General features: G+C 40.7%; 1 protein-coding gene across 13 annotated transcripts in view; it reads right to left on the bottom strand.

The window, feature by feature from the left end:
• Positions 1-17,459: 17,459 nt before the first annotated feature.
• The window catches only part of CCDC170 (coiled-coil domain containing 170), an 88,578-nt gene continuing 84,685 nt past the window's right edge, over positions 17,460-21,352 (bottom strand). For all 13 annotated transcript variants that reach the window (XM_048076903.2, XM_048076897.2, XM_066994193.1 and 10 more), the window contains one exon: positions 17,460-18,576. In XM_048076903.2, coding sequence (XP_047932860.2) covers positions 18,376-18,576 — 201 coding nt within the window. In that variant the 3' untranslated portion in view covers positions 17,460-18,375. The remainder of the gene's footprint in view (positions 18,577-21,352) is intronic.

Genomic DNA, 21,352 nt, shown 5'->3' with positions numbered 1-21,352 from the left:
TCCAATGTCTCAGTCTATTGCCTTGATCCTTGGCCCAAGGTCAGGCTCTCCTCCATTATTCTTTTCAACTTTAGGCAGCTTCCTCCTAAATAATGCATAGATAATGCAGAGAAGGAACCCCATACCGATGAGCCAGTGAAGCCAGCAGCGCTCCAGGATCTTCAGTTACAGCAGAGGTCTGCTCAGCCCTGCACCGTCCCAGCCTGGGCACGCAGAGATAAACGTTAGGGAATAAAGCTGAAAACATCCAGCAAATATGAGCATTTTTAAACGATGTTTTATTTAAACAGCTTACCATTTTGCCAGATTTGGGTTGATTTCACAGAGATAGGTCACCATTTAGCCAATGGCCATTTCTTTTCCAGGTGTCAAGCCTCCACTCAAAGCACAGACAGAGTCATGCAAGAAAGCTTTCCTTTAGTTAGGGCCAAGCAGAACTTGAAAATACCTTCGCCAGCACACACAGTATATGTGCAAAACTCCGTTAGGGTCCACGTTTTCTATACTAACACAAAGCCTACACTAGCTCTCACTCCACTTGTGCAATCATGAAACTATGACCTGCAGATCAACGGTCCCACAGCTACATTTGGAGTCCCACAAAGAAGAGATTATCCCTGCAAAACTATTTGCATTTCAAAATATATATATGTAGTTGGGGGCGGACTACTTCCAATTCATTTTTAAAATGAAGTATTTGGGATATAATTTTGCTAAAAGACCTGTGTCGGTCATGCAGACCAGCATAAGGAGAAGTCAGATTTCAACTCAGACAGTTATAGTTCGACTACAATATAAGCATCTGAAAACAAAGACCATAGTGGGAAGTGTCAGGCAACTTTAATCATAGGTGGGGCTGATATAACCACTTTATCACAGGGAAACACACTACATATGCAGGGAGATCAGCCGTAAAATAACCTCCTTCCCGTTATTACCCTGCAGATCCAGTAGCTCCCACACTTCAAGCCACTTGAATTTTGGCAGCCTGGTGACTAACAGCCAGAAGCACAATTTCAAGCTGATGATAAAACACTAACCTCACAAAACAACTCGTAACGGCTTTTCCAGCTTGTGATTTTCAATGGGCGAAATTAACAGCGGTTGTATGCTTGCCGCTACATTAAATGGTCTAAGTCATCCGCAATTTCTGGAAATTTCTTCAAACCTAAAACCTGTAGCTAATAGTTATTTTCTTGAACTGGCACTGATATACTCAATAAACACACTTCAAATCTATGCAACAGTTATTATGTATTACCAAAGGGAAGGTTGTCTCCTATGTACTTTCCCAACCCAGTGCACAGTCTGTAAGACTGCTATGATGCCAATGGGTATTTCTGCAACATGGAACTTCACAGGGAGATGAATACAATATATTTTGCTTGGAGTACAGTACAGAAGCTGTCATTGCTGCTTTGGGAGAAGGGCACTCTACATCCTACTGATTACTGCTCCAGAAGCCAATTTTGGCAAAATCAGGCTCAGACAGAGTCCTGTGCTCATAGTCTAGAACACAAATGCATAATAGGTGCAGCACAGAGAAACGTACATCAACCCACTGTACATATAAATATAGACATGCAATTAAGTCACAACAGATATGAATCAGAAACAACAAAACAGAAACAACAGCAAAAAAAAACAGATTACCTACTTTGACAGATTCATACCAGCAGTCTTCTCATTTTAAAGCAAAAAAACAGGAGAGAGAATATTCAAATTTCTTGCCCATTTGGGTGGCTTCTTTGCACATGTTCCTGAATTTTCAGCTATGATGAGATCTGCTCATTGGCAGTCACCAAGAGGCTGATATGACCATGAAATGAGGAAACACAGGGAATGAAAAATAAGGTGCTAGCACCACCATTTGCTGAGGGCTGGAAAAACTAGCAGAAACTTTAAGAGACTACAAAGACCTGTTTCTATAACACAGGCTGCTTTTAACTCTCTTACCATTGCTGTTATGTGAGATGCTTGATCAAAACATGCTGTCAGCATTAATTATTTGCCAGGAAAATCTTAATGAAGTCTAGATGATAATTTTTATTTCCAGCGCTATAAATCTGCATGTGTAGACACAGTTTCGTACAAGGGTTGTTTGGGGTTTTTTTAAGTGTTATTTGAGTTAAACAAAAATATTACTGAGAGCTAACCATATACTGACAGTGAACATACAGCGGCTGGCTGAGGTGAACTGAAACAGCTTAAGAGAGTTACTATGCCCCTGGAAGACATATTTTACTGCTGCTCCCTGCCATCCTGACATGAAGAAATTGGGGGGGAGGGTTCTGCCAAGATCCCCTGGCAGGGGTGAGCTGTGCCAGCAGAGCCCTTCCCCTCCGTCACATGGTGCTTCCATGTCGGCCTCCTGCTTCCGGGAGCAGCTTAGGTTCGCTTCTAAGGAGGAGGAGGCCTGCAAAGGAGGAAAGCAGTACGAGTCTTATTTAAGCAGTCTGAAGGAGCACGGCCTGATTTTAAAAGACACTTGCTAAGAAGCAGATCACAACACCTGTATTGCTCAGTACACACGTGATTCCCAGACTTGATGTGGGCTTTTAAAATCAAATTTGCTTCTTCCTTCTGTGCTGTCTGCTAGCTTAATTTTGCTCCTCTTGAGCAACAGACACTTACTTGTGACAAAAATCAAATGAATTCATGACAAGGGATGCACTAAATTTTTTATTTTTTTCAAAAAAAAATCTATACTGTGGAGGGGAAATGTTTTAATGTGGGATAAAAACTACAATTACTAGTTTTCAGAAAATTGACAGAAGCATCTCTATTGCACTAACACACTGATAAGCATTTTTGTTATCAAGACATTGCTACTGGCCCAAAAGACCTAGTAAATTTTCCTTTAACAAAGTTTTTTAAAGTCACACTTTTAATTCCTTACATGAAATAATGAAATGAAATGAAATGAAAAAATGAAAAATTTTCTGTAGATTTTGATCTGTGAAGAGGATAAAGAGCAAGAGCTATACTATCTCGTAATAACATTATCTGATATCAGCTCAATGCAGAGTAGGTTCAGAGGGTATGAGGAAGAAAAATTAAAGAGTATCTTCCTCAGCTTTGTAACTGTTTTCTGAAAATTGTTTAGACTCACTCACCATGACAAGATTACTGTTACAAATCTGTAGCTGAATTTCTTCCTCTGCTAGATCTTTCCACGAACAGCATACTTCTTTCATCCTAAAGCATCCCAAACCAGATAACCTGGATCTAGCAGGTGCTCTGAGGTGCAGGTAACAGTGTGGACTCAAGTTCCTCACAGTCTCAAGATCTTTCAACAATTTCTCGCTGTCACAGTGAGTTAAGAAAGCATCATCTAGATTTACTTCTATAACAGGCAGAATTGAGATATGAGTGCACATCAGGTGATGCAGAACAAAGATGAAAAAAGGTTTCTCTAAAGACAGCTATCAGTGGTGGCCTCTGCTTTGGCTAGTGTCACAATACATAACCCTATAGAAGTTAACAAAAACCACTTAGATGTGCACAAATTAAGGCTTTTTTGCATTAGATATACAGAAAGACAGAGAAAAAATACTTGTCTTGATCATATGTAGTAGCTATAGACACAATGAAAAAAAAGGAAGAAAGCACAGACCAATTTTTTTAAAGCTGGATATTTTGGCAGCTCCAAGTATTTTCAAGTATTTCATATATTTCATCCAATTTATGCAATTCCATAGAATGAAAATGGATTAAAACTATTGCCTTCTTTTCCTCAAACATTTTTAGCCCCTCAGATTTCTCAAAGCTGTCTAATTACTCCTAAAGCTGCTTTAAAAACTCTCAATTTCTTGGGAGACGTACCATCAGGACTTGTCAGTTTCCTCACTGTCATGAACTTTGTCTCAAAGTGTGTTTTCATCACTTACCCCAAGTCACAGCTGACACAGTTATATTTGTTAAAGTATTTAATTTTTCCCAAACTGTTTTTTTTTTCTGCACCATTTTCAGATGTGACTACACTATACAGGCAGCTGATAACAAATCTCCCTGCTCAATGTTTTCACGTATGGCCTCTCCAAGTAGGCAGGACAAAGATAAACGCAGCACAGTGATAGATATTTTGTGTTTCTTATTTCTAGCCTTTTTTACATTGTTCTTCCTCCTCTCTAACAACTGCACTGTGACTTAAGACTGACATACCTAACTATACTGAAGTATAGGGCAGCTATGGAAAACACACTTTAAAACTGTGCTCAGGGTGTATACGCAAAAGATAAAGATAATGAAACAGAAAAACAGAGTGAAGTTCATGGCTTGTAGACAACCCATGAAGCCATGAACCAAAGCCGTGAAGCAGCCAGTAATACTGTCTAAAGCTGGGCCAAAATTGCTCATTTCTCTTCCCTTTCTCCATTAGCCACTGTCACTATTACAGGCACAGGCACACTCAGAAGAAATTCATAAGGCTAAAAAAAAAAAAAGTATCCTTAGGAGCTTCTGCACTGTAGTTACTTGTCCTAAGTCACTGCAGGATTTTCTGGGGAGGTCACACACTCCTGAGCCTCGCAGATTGCTGAGAGAGGTAGGACTGCAATTGAGAAGATGCATTAGTCCCAGGAGCCAGATTCTTAGAGAGGGATCAGTGCAACCAAAGGCCTCCCTTCACGGCAGGCTGTGGAGTGTCCTTGCAGGACCTGAGGGTGCCAACACTCAGCTTCTCTCCCCACATCCCTTTGGTGGCGTTAAAGGAAAAGATGGGAAAGAAAGGAAGAAAGGTGGAGCAAAACTGCAAAGGCCTCAAGGACACTGCAGAACTGGGGTAGAGAAAGCTGCTGAACAAAAGTCCTGTGTGTGCTCCAGGAAGGTAAGAAGGAAGAAATTAATGGGATCGGCTAAAACTTAGGGCTTTGGGCCCCAGAACACTCCCAGCCTCACTCCTGTCAAACCAATTTAGAGAAGAGGGCATCTCCGTAGGTAAAACCATAGCTTCCCATACACCGTGAACTCAGCATCACACAAATATGTACAACATGCTGTTATATGCATATATACTCACATATGTATGAGTAGCAGCACAGTGTCACTGTATAAACTAGGGAAAATACTATCTCGCTTGCTCTGCAGCCTATAGGTATTAACACCTCTCTTACAGCAGTGCTGACATCATGAAGGATTCTGCTCACAAACAGGCATATAAACCAAAAATATTTCTGTCTCCAGCTTCATACGGCAACACAAGTTGCCATATGAAAACAACAAACCAAGCAAAAAATCAGGATTTAACAAATAGCAATAAATTTGTATCTTCAACCTGCTACAACTGACACCATCTGAGCAATTACTGAAAACATCTGCTAATTCTTTAATCATATTTATTTACAGAAATCACGCAGGCAGATATATTCAGCATTATTACTGATTTTTTATTTTTATTTTTTTTTTGTGCAGTGCTTTTGCACTGCAGTAATTTAATTTATTCTGTGAATCCACACATAAAATTTCCAGTTCAGTTAAACGATCATATTATCTTTTGTTAAAGACAGAGAAGTCTTTAGTCCTTTCAGATCTTTGTAAAATCAAGCCAGTGGGTTCTGCTTTCATGACCAAGGATGCAAAAGCCATCATTCTTAAAAAAGAAGCTAGAACAGATAATAGATGCCAGACCTGTGGAATGCAAGAGGATGAAAGACGCAGCAAAAGACACCAGAGGTTTAGCAGGGGAAGCAGCTTCACTCTTTCAGTTAAGAAACGTACATCTCTGATACTTCAAAAGAAAAATTAATATTAAAAGAAAAAATATATAATTCACCTATTAAGAAAGAACGTATAGTTTCTGTGATAATTTTACCAGGACTTGTGGGTTTCTTATCTCTTATGAAAAAGAAGAGCTATGCACATCTTGAGATATTATTTGCTCCCTGAGATGAGGAGTGCTGCAACACTCATGGAAATCCAAAACACTCTCTCCGTGCAGAGATGGCGTGGAGAGATTTACAACAGCATAGCAAAGTAAACATTTAGGCTAACTCCTGAAGTTAAGCATGTGTCCAGCTGATGGTATCACATGCAGTTACATTTGTTAGCTGGAAGTTATTCTACAGCTGTCCTCCTTCTGCAGCCCCCAGCATTGGCCACGTCCATATGTCAGCACTGGATGCTAGAGAATATCAGGTTGCTTTGCTATGGCAGGCCACATACACGTTTTCTAGGCCATCTCACTACAGAGAGTTTAAGATCTTTTCAAATTTACGTACACAAAAAAGCAGTTAAAGATTCATTCTCCAATCTGAAAGGTAAATGTCTACATGAAATTGTTGTCTTTTTTATGAGTAGTCTCCATATTCCTCTTTTTTCTTCTCTGTCAGCTGCATTCAGCCAGTTTAACTGGTGGGAAGAGTTGTCTGGCTAAAGTAAAAGCAAACAACATCTTACAAAAACTAAAAGATACCATTTTATTTAAAACCAAGTTCTTGGCTGTCAGGATACCCAAAGAACCCCTGATGAACAAGAAGTACTGCTAGGAAAGTTGATATTAATATTTCCACCATAAAATTTCATTGAAGATTTTCAAAAAAGATGGGCAAAAGATGCATCTATAAAAATAACATTTTTTCCTTCCAAAACAGCAAATGAATTCATGATTGCCCAGGTCACTTGGTTTGTGTAGTGACTGACTGGGTTTTCAATAGCTGACCTTTATCAGATTGGCTGATTGACAGTTGGTTAAAGGTAATTTTGCATTTCTTGGCCCCAGAAATATATCACCTTATTTCAGTTCAATATCTTTTTGGTGTTGTTTTGTTGTAGTTGTTGCTAGAATCAAGTTTCTTTACCTTCTTGTTTATTTAAATTACTAACAATAAATGTAAAGTCAATTTAAATCAATAATTATGTTTACAAATTTTATACCAAAGCTATAAGTAGACCTTAGTGCTTCAGACCATTTCTAGCAGAGTCTAAGGAGTGTGGGCTACTGAAAGAAAACTTTTACTCCGTTAGTAAGTTGACTGTTTTTATTAATGTCCAAATTTTCTCGGCACAAGAAATGAGACTCCATAACTGAGCTCTGTCTACACTGATACATAGCAAAGTTTGATGTTTTCTTCACGTTAAACTTACCAGGTCATAACATGACAAATGCCGGAACCCTGGCAGCCTTGCAGGTCTGGAGTTGAATGCCTTCAACTCCTCAGGATTTGGATCTTCCCAGAGGTACACGAGCAAAGTGGCCAGCCTCTGCTGGCTGACGGTGCTGGACGCGTTTCTTTGCAGAAGACACTCATCTGGCAGCCAAATGGCAGCATAAAAATCACAGAAGACTTGTTCTCCAGACCCCTCACCAGCTTCATTGCCCTTCTCTGGACTCGCTCGAGCACGTCCATGTCCTTCCTGTAGCGAGGGGCCCAAAACTGAACACAGTACTCGAGGTGCAGCCTCACCAGAGCCAAGTACGGAGGGAAAATCACTTCCCTAGTCCTGCTGACCACACTGTTTCTTATACAAGCCAGGATGCTGTGGCCTTCTTGGCCACCTGAGCACACTGCTGGCTCATATTCAGCCGACTATCAACCAGTACTCCCAGGTCCTTCTCGGCCAGGCAGCTTTCCAGCCACTCATCTCCCAGCCTGTAGCTCTGCTTGGGGTTGTTGCGCCCCAGGTGCAGGACCCGGCACTTGGCCTTGTTGAGCTTCATACAGTTGGCCTCAGCCCATCGCTCCAGCCTATCCAGATCCTCCTGCAGAGTCTCCCTGCCCTCGAGCAGATCGACACACGCACCTAACTTGGTGTCTTCTGCAAACTTACTGAGGGTGCACTCGATCCCCTCATCCAGATCGTGAATAAAGATATTAAAGAGAACTGGGCCCAGTACTGAGCCCTGGGGGACTCCACTAGTGACCGGACTCTAACTGGATTTAACTCTATTCACCACAACTCTTTGGGCCAGGCTACTCAGCCAGTTTTTAACCCAATGAAACATACACCAGTTCAAGCCATGAGCAGCCAGTTTCTTGAGGAGAATGCTGTGGGAAAGTGTCAAAAGTCTTACTGAAGTCAAGGTAGACCACATCCACAGCCTTTCCCTCATCCACTAAGCGCGTCACTTTGTCATAGAAGGAGATCAGGTTCGTCAAGCAGGACCTGCCCTTCATAAACCCATGCTGACTGGGCCTGATCGCCTGATTGCCCTGCAAGTGCCGCGTGATGACACTCAAGATAATCTGCTCCATGAACTTCCCTGGCACTGAGGTCAAACTAACAGGCCTATAGTTTCCTGGGTCTACCCTCCAGCCCTTCTTGTAGATGGGCGTCACGTTTGCTAGCCGCCAGTCGACTGGGTCCTCCCCTGATAGCCAGGACTGCTGATAAATGATGCAAAGCGGCTTGGCCAGCTCTTCCACCAATTCTCTAGCTACAGCATGTAAGAGATGTTGGTCCTGAGGTTCTGTCATCGCAACCAACTGATAGTATTAATCCAGCAGCCTTTTGAAGCACCGATGGAGCATCCTCAGGAGTACCGACACAAGGCTGTGATGTGCAGCCCGCAAGTCTCTCTGCATGATAACAAGAGCACCGGCAGCTATTTTTCTCCTTGTTCTTTTGGATGTTCTTCACTTATCCAGCCAGTATTTGCCTAGCAGTTGTTCTGAATTTTTGCCTTTTGTCAGTGATGGCTGCTTCTTACTTCCTAATTAATAGCATCACGCTGACTTTGTATCTGTTAGCTCATCTACTAGAGGTTGAAAATTTCCATATGTATCAGGCAAAAAGAGCTCTGAGGCTTTTCCTTCACAGCCAACTCCTACTTTGTCTTATGTAGTGGTATTCATCTTCTTTGACTATTTCTTACATTATTAGCTGTTTCACAATAGCTTTTCACACTACCATGTCCACTAGAATATGACATCTGCAGTAAGTATCCATTTTAGTTTCCTGCTAGTATTTAGTAAGAGGATACAACATACATGTACACATACAATATAATATGTTAAAGAAATTACATTTGAAAATTTCAGGGATTTTGTACGTCACTTATTTTGGACTATCTAGAATTCTGAGCAGAGGAAAGAACACTTAAAAGCAGTTAAATAAGAAATCCCACAATAGCCAAACTACTTAACTTACTGCCAGAATATAATTTCCTTCATTTACAATTTGACAGCTTGTTTTGTAGCTCTTTGAAAAGCAGAAGTGTTACTCTGTTATGTGTAAGACTTTAAAAATAACCATAAATAAAATACTGAACTCCAGCTGCTAACTGCAAAGCTGAGGATAGAAACAATATGGTAAAATATTGCTGTTGCTACTTAAAATATTGAATATATTACCAGCCTTGGACAAATTTCTAAAACATAATTATGTACTTGTGAATGGAAAAAAAAAAAAAAAAACTTAGGTTCTATTCATGCATGCACACATCTTTCCCACAGATAGTCCTGTCATATCCTACTCCACTACATCACATCCATGCAGAGACTTCTGTATTTCGGGTGGTTTTCCACACCAGCATCCCTTCACCTGTTTGCAGTCTGGTCCCATTCCCCATTTGGAATTCCCTTTCCATTGTACACATCTAAACCATCAGCACCAACTGTTCTCACCCATCCCACAGGGCTTGTCAGAGGAACAGTCTTCACTTACCGCCTAATTGTGGATTCTTCCACATTTTACAACATTGTTTTTTTGTTTGGTTGGTTGGTTTTTAATAGATATAATTTAGGGTGAAAATGTAAAGTCTTCTTTCAATTGAACATGTTGGGCCTTTTGCATCATTTTCAGAGCTCACATATATAAAAAATTGCAGTTGTTTTCCATTCAGAAGTGTGAAAACCAACAGTCCTAGCTGGAAAACTGCCTTACGCTTCCAGGAGAGACAAAAACCAAACATATCCAGAGGTAATTGGTAGAACTGGGATTTTGGTATTTTGACTGCTTCTGACCACGTATTCCTCACCTCCTACTGCCTGTGACAAGCAGGTTTCACCGGCAGGGACATCCCGCAAGCCACACATGCCCTGTGGCAGCTCTCCCTGGGGAGCAGCACAGCCACATCCCAGGTGCAAGACACGACCCCACTGTCTCTGCCCAGCTCCCTACATCCTTACGTCTTACATCCTGGGATTTCTTCCCATTCCCCCCCAAGGTTGGGTACCAGTTTTTAAACCTGTGATTTTGTTGTATTGTGGGAAGATTTGTGCTCTGTAACAGTTTCACATCAGGGAATATGGCTGAACAAGGAGCCCAGAGAAAGCAAGGGAGTATCATGTCTACTAGATGCAGCACGGATGCACAGCTCAGCACCAGGGCAGCACTCGGAGGAGGCAGCAATCACCTTGCACCTTGATGTGGTTTTCTGCAGGTCTCTTCATGTTGCTGCAGTTTCTCCATCTGTAAGGACAGAAGCAATAGGCCAGCACCCCTTGCCAAGCACTTTGAGATCCTGTCGCAGAAAGTACTACGTCAGAGAACAGTCTTATTATTAAGTAATACATTTATGTAAATTACAAGTATTTATTCTACTGCAATTTAAGATAGTCTAATTATATTTGTAGTTATTAGCAACTGAGTATTAAAACATTTACTAAGCAATGTGTTTATTAGAAATAAGTCAGCGTTTTCATTTTGTTATCATGGTCAATATTACTATTATCTGGTGGATAACGTAGCATGCATTTTCTGTTCACAATATTTTTGTGTTCTGACACTTTTCCTTACAATGCTAATCCCATTTCTACACGGGCAAAGGACTTGGGACCTGAATTTGTGGTCCACAGGATAGGTGCTGACCAGGGGAGTACAATACAACAGTTTCCATTTTCAGTCACTCTTCCAGCAGGTTCTCCAGCCTAGCTTAGAAATAAATGTCATTACAGTTTATTGTAAGCTAAAAGCAAAACTAGTAGCAAATAACAGAAGGAAATTTCCACAGATTTTTTTCTAAAGAAAAAAGAAATCAACAAATTATAGGGAGTCCTATAGGTAACCAAATATAATTTTATAATACTCCAATATTTCATCTACAAAACTGTTAAAGAACTTTATCAACGTGGTTGGGCAACTGTAATTACCTTCCTGTTAAACAGAGAACACAAACTTCAGTACTTAACCTTTCCAGAACCAGAGCCTTGTACCATCAAACAGAAAGGAACATGCTCATGTTGTAAGAAATATATATTTTTCTCAGACAAAAGTAGTGCCTTACAAATGGACTTTTGAAATTTAACTGTGACAGAAATAAGGGCCAAAGTTCATAACAAAATGTATCCTACACATGGGCCAAGCAGCTGAGGGCAGGCAGGTGCCAGCAGCCTTGTGGGGGGTGTCAAACCCAGAGCCCTGCCACCACGGGGTGAAACGGCACCTAGCTGGCTGCTGAGAGCTCACGGGTGGCAGACCAAGACCTCTGGCAGTGAGACTTGGGAGGCATTCCCCATTGATTCCCCACTTTTCCAAAACAAAAGAACAAGCGTCATTATAGTAAGCAAGAAGCTGTAAAGCACTGGGTGAGAGAAAGAGAATTATTTCCATCCTAGGAATTCCTGTATCTAAGAAAGTTAAATTTTTCGTCTTCGCATGGAGACCATTTTCAAACCACTGTTTTTTTAATTCATTTTGACAGTAACAGTGAAGTCTGCCCAAGGCAAGAAGCAGATTGTTTTATTACTTTAGTTTGGGCTATATACACTTTTCAAGCTCAATTTGTGTCCGCGAAGGTAGAGCCTGAGTTTCAGAGGGCATTCCCCTTCATAACTCCTATTGATCTTCAACAGCCATTCTGGGTGCTCTGCACCTCCAAATGCCAGATATTAAAGCCCTTCCACTATGAAGAATGTGTAAATCCATTGAAAGATCATCCAGAAGACTGCACAGCACGTCTGCCCATGGAGAGAAACAATGGGACCACTGATGTTCGTGCAAGCAGAATGGACTTGAGACGGTCACAGTGAGCAGTGGGTGAGGAAGCAAAGGGCACTTGCTAGCCCTGATCCCGCTGGCACACCATGCTGCTCAGAGGCTCTGGTAGCAACTGCAGTGATGCACACAAAGCAGGAGTCCTTGCACAAGGAAACACTCTGTCACGTGGTGTTTTCCAGACCGTGCAACCTTGCTTCCTCCCGCTCTTCATCAGTGAGGAATGCTCATTATAAAGGTCAGTCTTCACTCTGCTCTGAACTGCCCCAAACTGACAGATTTTTATTTATAGATATAAGCAAAATTATGGTGTGGTTTTTTTTTTTTTTCCATTTGTCTTGTTCTGAGGAATGACAGCCATTTCGGCTTGACTTTTCAAATGAGTAAATGTTGTCACCTAGCATCAGAGACTTTGCTCGTACTGTAAATAAAAGCAAAGTTTTGTAAACAGGAGCACCAAATTGTGTTGCAGGCAATGATAACGTTGCTATAGACAAGGATGTAAACTGTACCTTCAAATCAGTCAGGAGCTTCTTAGGAAAATCACAGAGGGTACATTTCTGGAGGAACACAGTCTCTGATTTAGAGGCCATAAAGACATTATAAAGCAATATATTCTCAGTATTTGAAAGCACACTGCTTAAGAATAAAATAATAAAATAACAATAATAATTAATAATAATTAATAATAATAATAATAATAATAAAGTAAAACCAAAACTGGCCATCCCAGCTGGAGGAATATGGGATCTCTGTCCTTGCAGGCCAGGCATTTTATGCATGAAAGGGACAGCTGTAAGCAGCAGTGCTGCCCTTGCCACTCCTACAGCTTCACAAGACCGACAGGATGCTTACCTGCCTTGACTCAAACTCCATTTGGGCTGCAGTCCTCAGGCAGGTTGCCAGCCCTTCCTCCTGCTCTAGCTTCCCTTTTTCTCTCTGCGTCAAGGACAGGTTTCCCAGGGCAGCTAGCTCCTCGTGTTTCTATCCCAAAGCCCATCCACAAGTCAGGAGAAGTTTATAAAGCCTTACAATGAGGATTTATCACCAGGTAACTCTGAACCCATGACATCAATTTCTGCTTGGGTCATTGCTCTAAATCCATCTCTGTTTACTAGTTGCTTTTTCAAATATTTATTCTTTTTTTATTCCTACGCTCTCCACAGCCTGCTAGCTTGAACTGTTGTGATGAATAGTTTCTCACAGCAAAAAGGGAATTCATCTTCAAGTATATTTTTAGCTACTTGAAGTCAATCTATTTCAGCTCCTTGACTGAGATGCATCTCAAATCCCCTTCCTCTGTCCCCTCTTGCTTCCACAACCTAGATATAGCTGCCTGGAGGTTTGCATCAACCTCACTACTTCTCTTCACTCCTGCTGGACACTCCCCAACACCATTGTCTATCCCCTGTTCAACTGTTCTCAATTCATCTTCTCCAAGACAGCCAGGCCTAGCTAATGGTGTCACACGATGGTGACACCATGTAAGTATTGTTCTAAAAACATACAACACCAAACACTATCAAAAAGGTGATGCATTGGTGAGACTGCGATAACCTCAGCACTAATCTAGCACTTTTCTGCGCAGCCTGGTTTGGGCCAATCTCCAAGGAAAGCTTTAAGGGACTTTTAAGTCTCAACCTGTAGGGTTCCTTCACCAACGCTGATGGCCACACTACTTCTGTAATAAAAAAGATTGCAGTCTCCTTCCCAAGCATCTCCACCAGATTGTCTTGCTGCCATCATTTTATCCTTGTATCTCTCCTTCTTTCTGCAGCTCCTCCTCCCTACCATGGAGCAGCAGTCCATGCCTGTCCCCTTGTGGACACATGCCTGACATAACCTTGCAAGTTCCTAGGATCCCTTTAGGTTGACCAAAACCTTTCTGCCCCTTTGGCTCCACACTCAAAAGCAGACTTACACCCCAGCAGCTCCAGAAAGCCACCTAAAGGGAGTACGAAGCACTGCTGTCTGCTGAGGGACAGAAAGCGGCAGAGCAAGGAACTGAACAGCAGAGCAAGGGTGAAGGGATTGCTCAAGCAGCCCTGCGCAACGAGGCTGACGCTGGAAGCCTGCTGGATGAAGAACAGGGCTGGCCACAGACATTTCGCTGCAGATTAGCGATCTGTGAAAGAGCAGGGTGAGAAAGAAAAGCAAATTTAATTGAGGACAGAGGCCAAGAACAAAAGATAAATAAATAAGCAAGCCAACAAAAAAGCAAGCAAGCAAACAACAAAACAACAGTGAATTACTCCAAAGAAAGGTCTGTTGGTACTGAATTTCTGATCGTCCCTTTGAGGCACCTGTCAGGTTAACTGTGAGACCCCAGACATCCATAAAAGCAAGAATTCAGCTGGAGCAGCTGCCCATGTCAATCTATACTGCTGCTTTTAAGTTGCACACTTTTATACTGTCACTGCAGTATGAGGGATACACAGAGAAAATACGTTGAAATATTTGTATCAGTGCTTCTTTCTCATTCACTGTGCCAGCCTGAGTCCAAGAGCAGCCCGGCAACAGTCCGAGGGCTGCAGACACTGTCGGGACCAGAAGCATCTTTTGGACCCGCCCAGATTTGCAGTCCTGTTTGCAAGGCTTCCCTCTGCCCCAGCCCCAAGAGCCGCTGCAGTCACTCTCTTCCTTGGCAAAGAAACATGGCTGGGAGGGGAAAGGGCTGAATCAGCTCTGCTGGCACGTCACTGCCTCCATATGAACACCAGACAAGTCTCCCGGCATCCAACAGATGCCACCGCATGTTTGTTTTGCGGTCGGAGCTGCCAGCGCATGGTCGGAGGCGCAGTGCGGCCTCCCCGCTGCGCAGGGCTGTGGTTGAGGAGGGAGCTGGGAGCCGGGGCGAGGCAAATGTCGCACCCAGACAGACCCCCGGCCAGGACCAGGCTGTCCGCAGGGTGAGCCCACAGCAGCTGGGGACATGGACTCATCCATGCAGGCAGCTCCATCATTTCCAAAGGGGAAACAGAGCTTAGCTTCTGGAATTAATTCACACCTCGTCGCTTAATAAAAACACCTCCCTGCTTGCACACATCTATGGACCTAATCCTATTCTGGTTCTTGCCTGCACGCTTAGCGGTTAGACTCCACGCTCTCTAGTCCCATCCCCAGAAGTACCAAAGTCCTCTGACAATTGTTTTCTCTAAATTGGGCTGCGTGGAAGAGAGTGGCTTGGTCTCCATTTGCTCACACTGCAACTTTCTTTTCCTTATTTCTACTACCTACCAAAAGTGTAAGTAATTACAGAGTAATCAAAAGTGTAAGAAAAAACACATCAACAGTTTTGTTTATTGCCATTTCAAAAGAAGTGCTCCTCTTTGTTTCTCGGCTCATTAGCTGATTTCAAACTTACCAGAAAAGCATTTTTTTTTTTGTTCAGTCAAAGTTGTTTTTTGTAGGTCTTTATTTCTGACTCAGTTATTCCTGAATAATTATGGATACAGTTTTATAACTCATTCTTCTTTTCTTCCAGACAAGGAAACGCTGCCATACAGGATTCTTGCTTATTTTGACAGAAGAACAAAGTAATCTGAAATCCTCCATTTGAAAATGATTATGTTTGACCGTTCTTTCCAATTTCTATTCTGGCAAACACCCAATTTTTGTATGTTCCACACAATTAACTAATTTTAAATTGTTACTTGGTTTTCTGTGATTCAATAATATCAGAGATCCTTCTTCTCTAAATTCACAGTGAATTTCAATTCACTTTGTTCCTTTCCTCTTTTTTTTTTAATTCAATAGAAACCTATAGTTTTAAAAAAGACTTCTATTTCATATGAGTCCAAGAGGACACAGAGTCCAGGAGTCTTTTTCTCTAGCAAGGTCCCTGATTCCCTACCTGTTTTTGTTTTTGCTTTTTAATTGAAAATCTATTAAGATTTAGAGTCATCTCTAGTCGCCCTCCCCTGCACCATCATAATGGACAGAATTACTCAGTAACTGAACAACCCCAGGAGAACGTGAATAATGCACACATCATTCACATCACTAAAAGGTGGAAGAAGCAAACAAACAGCTTTATACAGGAATAATAAACTCTACAGCAACATAAGTTAAAGTAATTTAATATAATCTATCTTTAGTCTTCCTAATGCTAATTCAGCAACACATTTAAGTGCTCTTGCACTTAATTTCTTTGAGGAATCATGACTCTACCACTTTAATTCCTCAATATAAATTTTGAAGAACAGATTACTGACAATATGTTATATAAGCAAAAGTTTAGTTGCATACATTTTAATACTTATAAAATATTTAAATATAAATCATGATCACTCGTTTCTACCTGCACTGTGATTTTATTAGTAAAATATTTATGGCATGTAAATTGTTTCACTTCAGTATCTACAATGGCAACGTTTGTTGAGTTTTGCCTTTTTTTAACTACCAGTCTGATTTATTGCCTTCATTAGAGTTGGTTCAGCTATTATTTGGAGAAAAAAAAAAAAAAAAGGCATTAAAAAGCCCTTATTCTACTTTCTGCTGGCATAACACACAAAATAGTAAGCAAGCTTTTTTTTTTTTTTTTTTTTTTTCCAATGTCAAAATCTGCCTCCTCTGAAGTAATTGAGCAAACTTTGCTGGTGGTTTTGCTGGAACATCACAGCTGGTGCCACAGTTGTGGTCATGGGGGGACAGGGTACAGGAACACATGGCATGGCAGCAGACTAAGTTTTTTTGCAGGAAATCATCTGACTTAACCATAAATTATGGCCAAATATGAATACTTATTTATGATTGGCATGCTCAGAGTCTATTAAAGTTATGACTGTTATCTGGGCTGACTAAAACTAATTTCTTAACACAGTTTATTAAATTCGTACAATGTAGTAAAATATGCTTTGTAGAGTATTTGTTAATGTATATGAAGAAACCAGGTTTTGTTGCTTATTTACACAACCCTAGCAGAAAAGAAATGCCCAAAGAACCAGCAACACACACACTGAAACTACTTGTGTTTTTTTTCCAAAAATTATCAAATTCCTACACACTTTTCCACTCTCTAAATTCCCAACCAACATATCACACCTAAAAAATATTTACATTTCAATTTGTTATTTTACTTTGAAAGTGTAGTGCTTTCCTAAGTTAAAGTCTATGCAAGTTAATATTAGATATTTCCATTACTCCATTTATTAAACTGTACTGGAAAGAAACAATATCTCATCCTAAAACAAGAAAGAAATTTGATTTTAATTCAAGTAGCCTCAGGAGCATAAAAATATATGATTTATTGTGTGTCCTAAAAACACTGATTTTGCAAAAGATTGTGTTTCCCTTTTTTTTTAAGCCAAGTCACTGCAAAATGATTTTGCAGAAATGCAATAATAAAAGCAACCTGGAATGCTCTAAGTCCATAGCCATATACCAAAATTACTGTATTTTCTTCTAAAAGTCTATTTTTTTCTTAAAATAGTGCTCAGTTTTAGTGAGTGGGTTATCATTTGCTGCGATACTGTAGAAGGTCCACAATAGTCATACATAAATAGCTAAGTCATCTTTACTGTTCAACAGATACACATAAAATATATAATGGGAAGAGAAAAAAAACACACAATCAATTTTGAGTGTGCTATTAAAACAGATTTATTGTTCCAAAGTATTTTAAAAATCATGAAGTTTAACAATCAGAAAGGGCATTAGGCTGCTTTCATGATTAAAAGGTAATTCTGGATATATCACCATTGCTTTTCTGAAAATCAAGACTTCAGTAATTCAGCTATTTTCTGTAGTGGATGAGGATTTTTTAATACCTTATTGACTCAGAAGAACTGCTGCTTATTTGGCCAATGGATTAATTGCCCAAAGAACACAGCAGCTAGAAGAAATACTTTCAAGGCGTCATGACAAGAACAACGTGCAATTTTACTATATCTAATTTTACTATATATCTATGCCAGGCACATGACTGGAGCCTGTGAGAGATCCTTCACTGAAAAAGCATAATTTTTTGTTTTGACACAAGAGTAGTCTACAGAAAACAATGGAAGAAAAAAATACCTCATTCCAAAACCGATAGCCTTCTGACTGATTTCCAGTCTTGAGCTGAAGTTCTTGTGTACAAAAATGCACAGATGGGTCCCATTTTGCAAGAGAAACAGAAGCTGGACAATCCCCATTTCATCACTGTCACCCAGAGGTAAAGCACAAGAAACATCACTGAAGCTGACAAGTACTTGCCAAAACTGTGAACTGATCTCAGGTGGCTCATGCCTTCAGTGCCTCTGCACTGAAACGGGAGGAATGTTCATTGTTCACATATTGCCTACCATTTTCATGACTGAAATATTATGCAGCCCAGGAATTTTATGTTTGTTGTGTCCAGGTTGTTGGCTATATACTATCCATTAGGCTCAGAGTCTCTACTGAAACACTAAAAATTAGTCCAAGTAGGTATCTGTAGACCAAGGAACCGAAATAAGGATCTATTTTTTATGCGTATCTAGCAGATAGGGAAGAACAAAAGAAAATTTTACTTAGGTTTCCTCAAAATGTGTGTTTCATTGAAGAAATTGTATGTTCATCTTGTGTCCTTGCCACATCTTTGAGACAGACACAGGTAATAAAATGGTGCTGATGACAGTGAATCAACCCCTCAAGACATGTAATGATCTCGTAGTCAGGCAGAGCAAGGCTGGCAATATCGAGGCCCAGCATCCGTGAGACCACCTCTCGGAAGTCTGCCAGCTGCAACAACAAACAGAAAGGAATTACTAATATATTAACTACGAAGCAAAGGAAATGCCTGGAAAAACATATACATATATGCATACATACAAACACAAGCATTTGTATTAGCAGGACAAAATACAGGAATTTCTGCTGTTGCTCAGCACAGAGAGCTGAAGAGGATGGAAATGGACCTTTGAGGCATACTTCAAACAAAACAAGTAAACAGCTGAGGTGCTAACAATCTTCAACAAAGAACACTCACAATTTCAATATTTTTTAATATCCATCACAGGCATATCTTCCCTGCTGATTAAACAGTGAAAACTACAGAAAAGATGGGAAGAGGAGTTGTACTTGACCTAGTAAACAACAGAGACAACTGAAAATTTTGGCAGTCACATGTCACAGCATGTACTAAGGCACTGGCCCTGACCTCAAGTCCCTGATCTCTGCCTGCCACAGCTCCTCTTTACTCATCAGTTTCTCTTGGACCACCTTCTTGGACCATGCAACCTTACTCTCCCCTGTCCCAGCTCCATGCTTGTTCCCTCGGGTCCTGTCGCTGTCCCCAGAGAGCAGAGCTCAGCGCCTGCCCCTCCGCTCCCCTCGTGAGGGAGCTGCAGGCCGCCGTGAGGCATCCCCTCAGCCTCTTCTTCTCTGGGCTGAACGAACCCAACAACCTCAGCCACTCCTCACACATCTTGCCCTCTAGACCCTTCACCAACTTCATAGGCCTCCATTGGAGGCTCTCTAATAGCTTTTTGTCCTTCTCATATCATGGTGCCCAAAACAACACATAGCACTCAAGGTAAGGACGCAACAGCATGGAGCAGAGTGGCACAGTCACTTCCATCAGCCAGCCAGCCACACTGTGCCTGGTGCATCCCAGGACATGGCTGATCCTTTTGGCTGCCAGGGCACACTGCTGGGTTATGTTCAACTTGATGCTGACCAGAACCCCCAGATCCCTTTCTGTGGGGCTGCTCTCCAGCCTCTCATTCCCCAGTCCGTACAGACTAGAATTTGCCCCATCCCAGGTGCACAGTCTGATATTTGCTCTTGTTAAACTTCATACAGGTGGTATTGTCCAGCCCTCCAGTCTATCAAGGTCTCTGAAAGGCCTCTCTATCCTCAAGGGAATCAAGAGCTCCTCTTAATTTAGTATCATCTGCCAGACTTTAGACAAGTCTAACACACAAAGAACAACATGAAACATTGTGTTAAACCCTAAATGTCAGTTAATTCTAATTTACTCTGATCCAATATTAATTTTTTACTTCACGTGTGTATTCTCTGCCATTCTTTGTGAACACAAGAATGACCATTGTCTTAACCAGTTGGCATTAGTTCAGTTCTGCATACTTTTAGTTTTCACAGCATAGAAGATATCCATGCAAAACTGCAATGTTACATAAAATGAAATGTGGTTATATCCCTGAAAAGCAGACGATACCTGAAAAAAATCACCCAAATGTATTCAGAAGCAGTCAACCTAGCCACATCATCAATTCCATCAGATAACAGCAATTTGGGTTTCTAGTAGTTTTCTTAACATATACACTCAGACACACTGCATTTATATTCATGTTAAATATGTGCATGCACACTGAAAGAAATATTTAGCTCTGCATTCACTAGCTTTTACAGAACAAAAGAGAGATTTGGCCCTGTTTAGCATCCTTGAGATGGAATAACAACCGAGTCCAAAGCAGGTGAAGAACTACACCGAATTGGGAGTGAGGAAGGTGTTTTCCTTGTTTAATGGTTCCGGAGAAGTCCAGAACAAACTCAAGCGTTAATTAGTAATAGAATTTAGAAAGAATTGTCTGATTTAGCAACAGTAGGTTTATCTCAAGGAGAGATTTTAGCTAAGAAAACTGTTAGGAGGCAGGTGAGTATGTTACATATATTGCTGGTAGTTCTCATATTAGCAAAATGGCATTACTACTCAACAGTACTGCACAAAGTATCAGGCACAGGTTTTACAAACAGCTTTGCTCCCCATTCAGCAGTGCCGTTCTACCTGTAAGTATCTGAAACATTCCTGGTGATTGTGGGTACTGGTGAATTATAAGATGATGCTTTTGCTTCATTAACCCTGAAAGTTTGAGACTAGTACTTTGCTGCGCTTGAGCATTCTGCACTGTGTAGCCCACTTACCTCACCTTTCCCACGTTCTTCACATTTGGCCAAAGAACACTTCAAGTGTTTGAAAAGCCTTGGCATTTTAAACACATTCAGTATTCAGCATATACAAAGCATTCAGTAAAAATTCAACGTGTGGGTTTTAACAAGTACTCAATGTATGACTCCATAGTATAATTTTCTGAATATAATTCAAGCCATTTTCTATGTGCAAGATGCTTAGTTTCCTCATGAGGCATATGAAGAAATTAGATATTCCTGCCAAATTTCCAATGTTCATTATAAAAAAAAAAAGAGGGCTAAAGCTTTCCAGGAAGAAAGATCCCCATTTCTTTTCCTGTGTTAGTAAATCAGTATTTTTCTAGACTCATCTTAGGAAATAGCATTCTTAAATATAATCTAGCACTGTTGCTGAGACCAACATCTAATGTAAAAATTTTAGCTAGAAAGACTGACGAAGTTCTAAGCAATTTGAATTTGAATCTTACCATGGCACATTCATGACTTTAATCAAGTATCCCATAGGCTTTTAACAATGATGCTATCTATAATGTTGTTATAAAACTTGATATGCTGGGGCAATTAAATACATACTTCATAATTTTCTGAAATTAGAATGGAACATACTTACTAGTGTGCCTGTCAG

The sequence above is a fragment of the Anser cygnoides genome, chromosome 3 (genome assembly GCF_040182565.1).
Source record: "Anser cygnoides isolate HZ-2024a breed goose chromosome 3, Taihu_goose_T2T_genome, whole genome shotgun sequence".
Lineage (NCBI taxonomy): Eukaryota > Metazoa > Chordata > Aves > Anseriformes > Anatidae > Anser > Anser cygnoides.
This window is presented reverse-complemented; position numbering and strand designations above follow the sequence as displayed.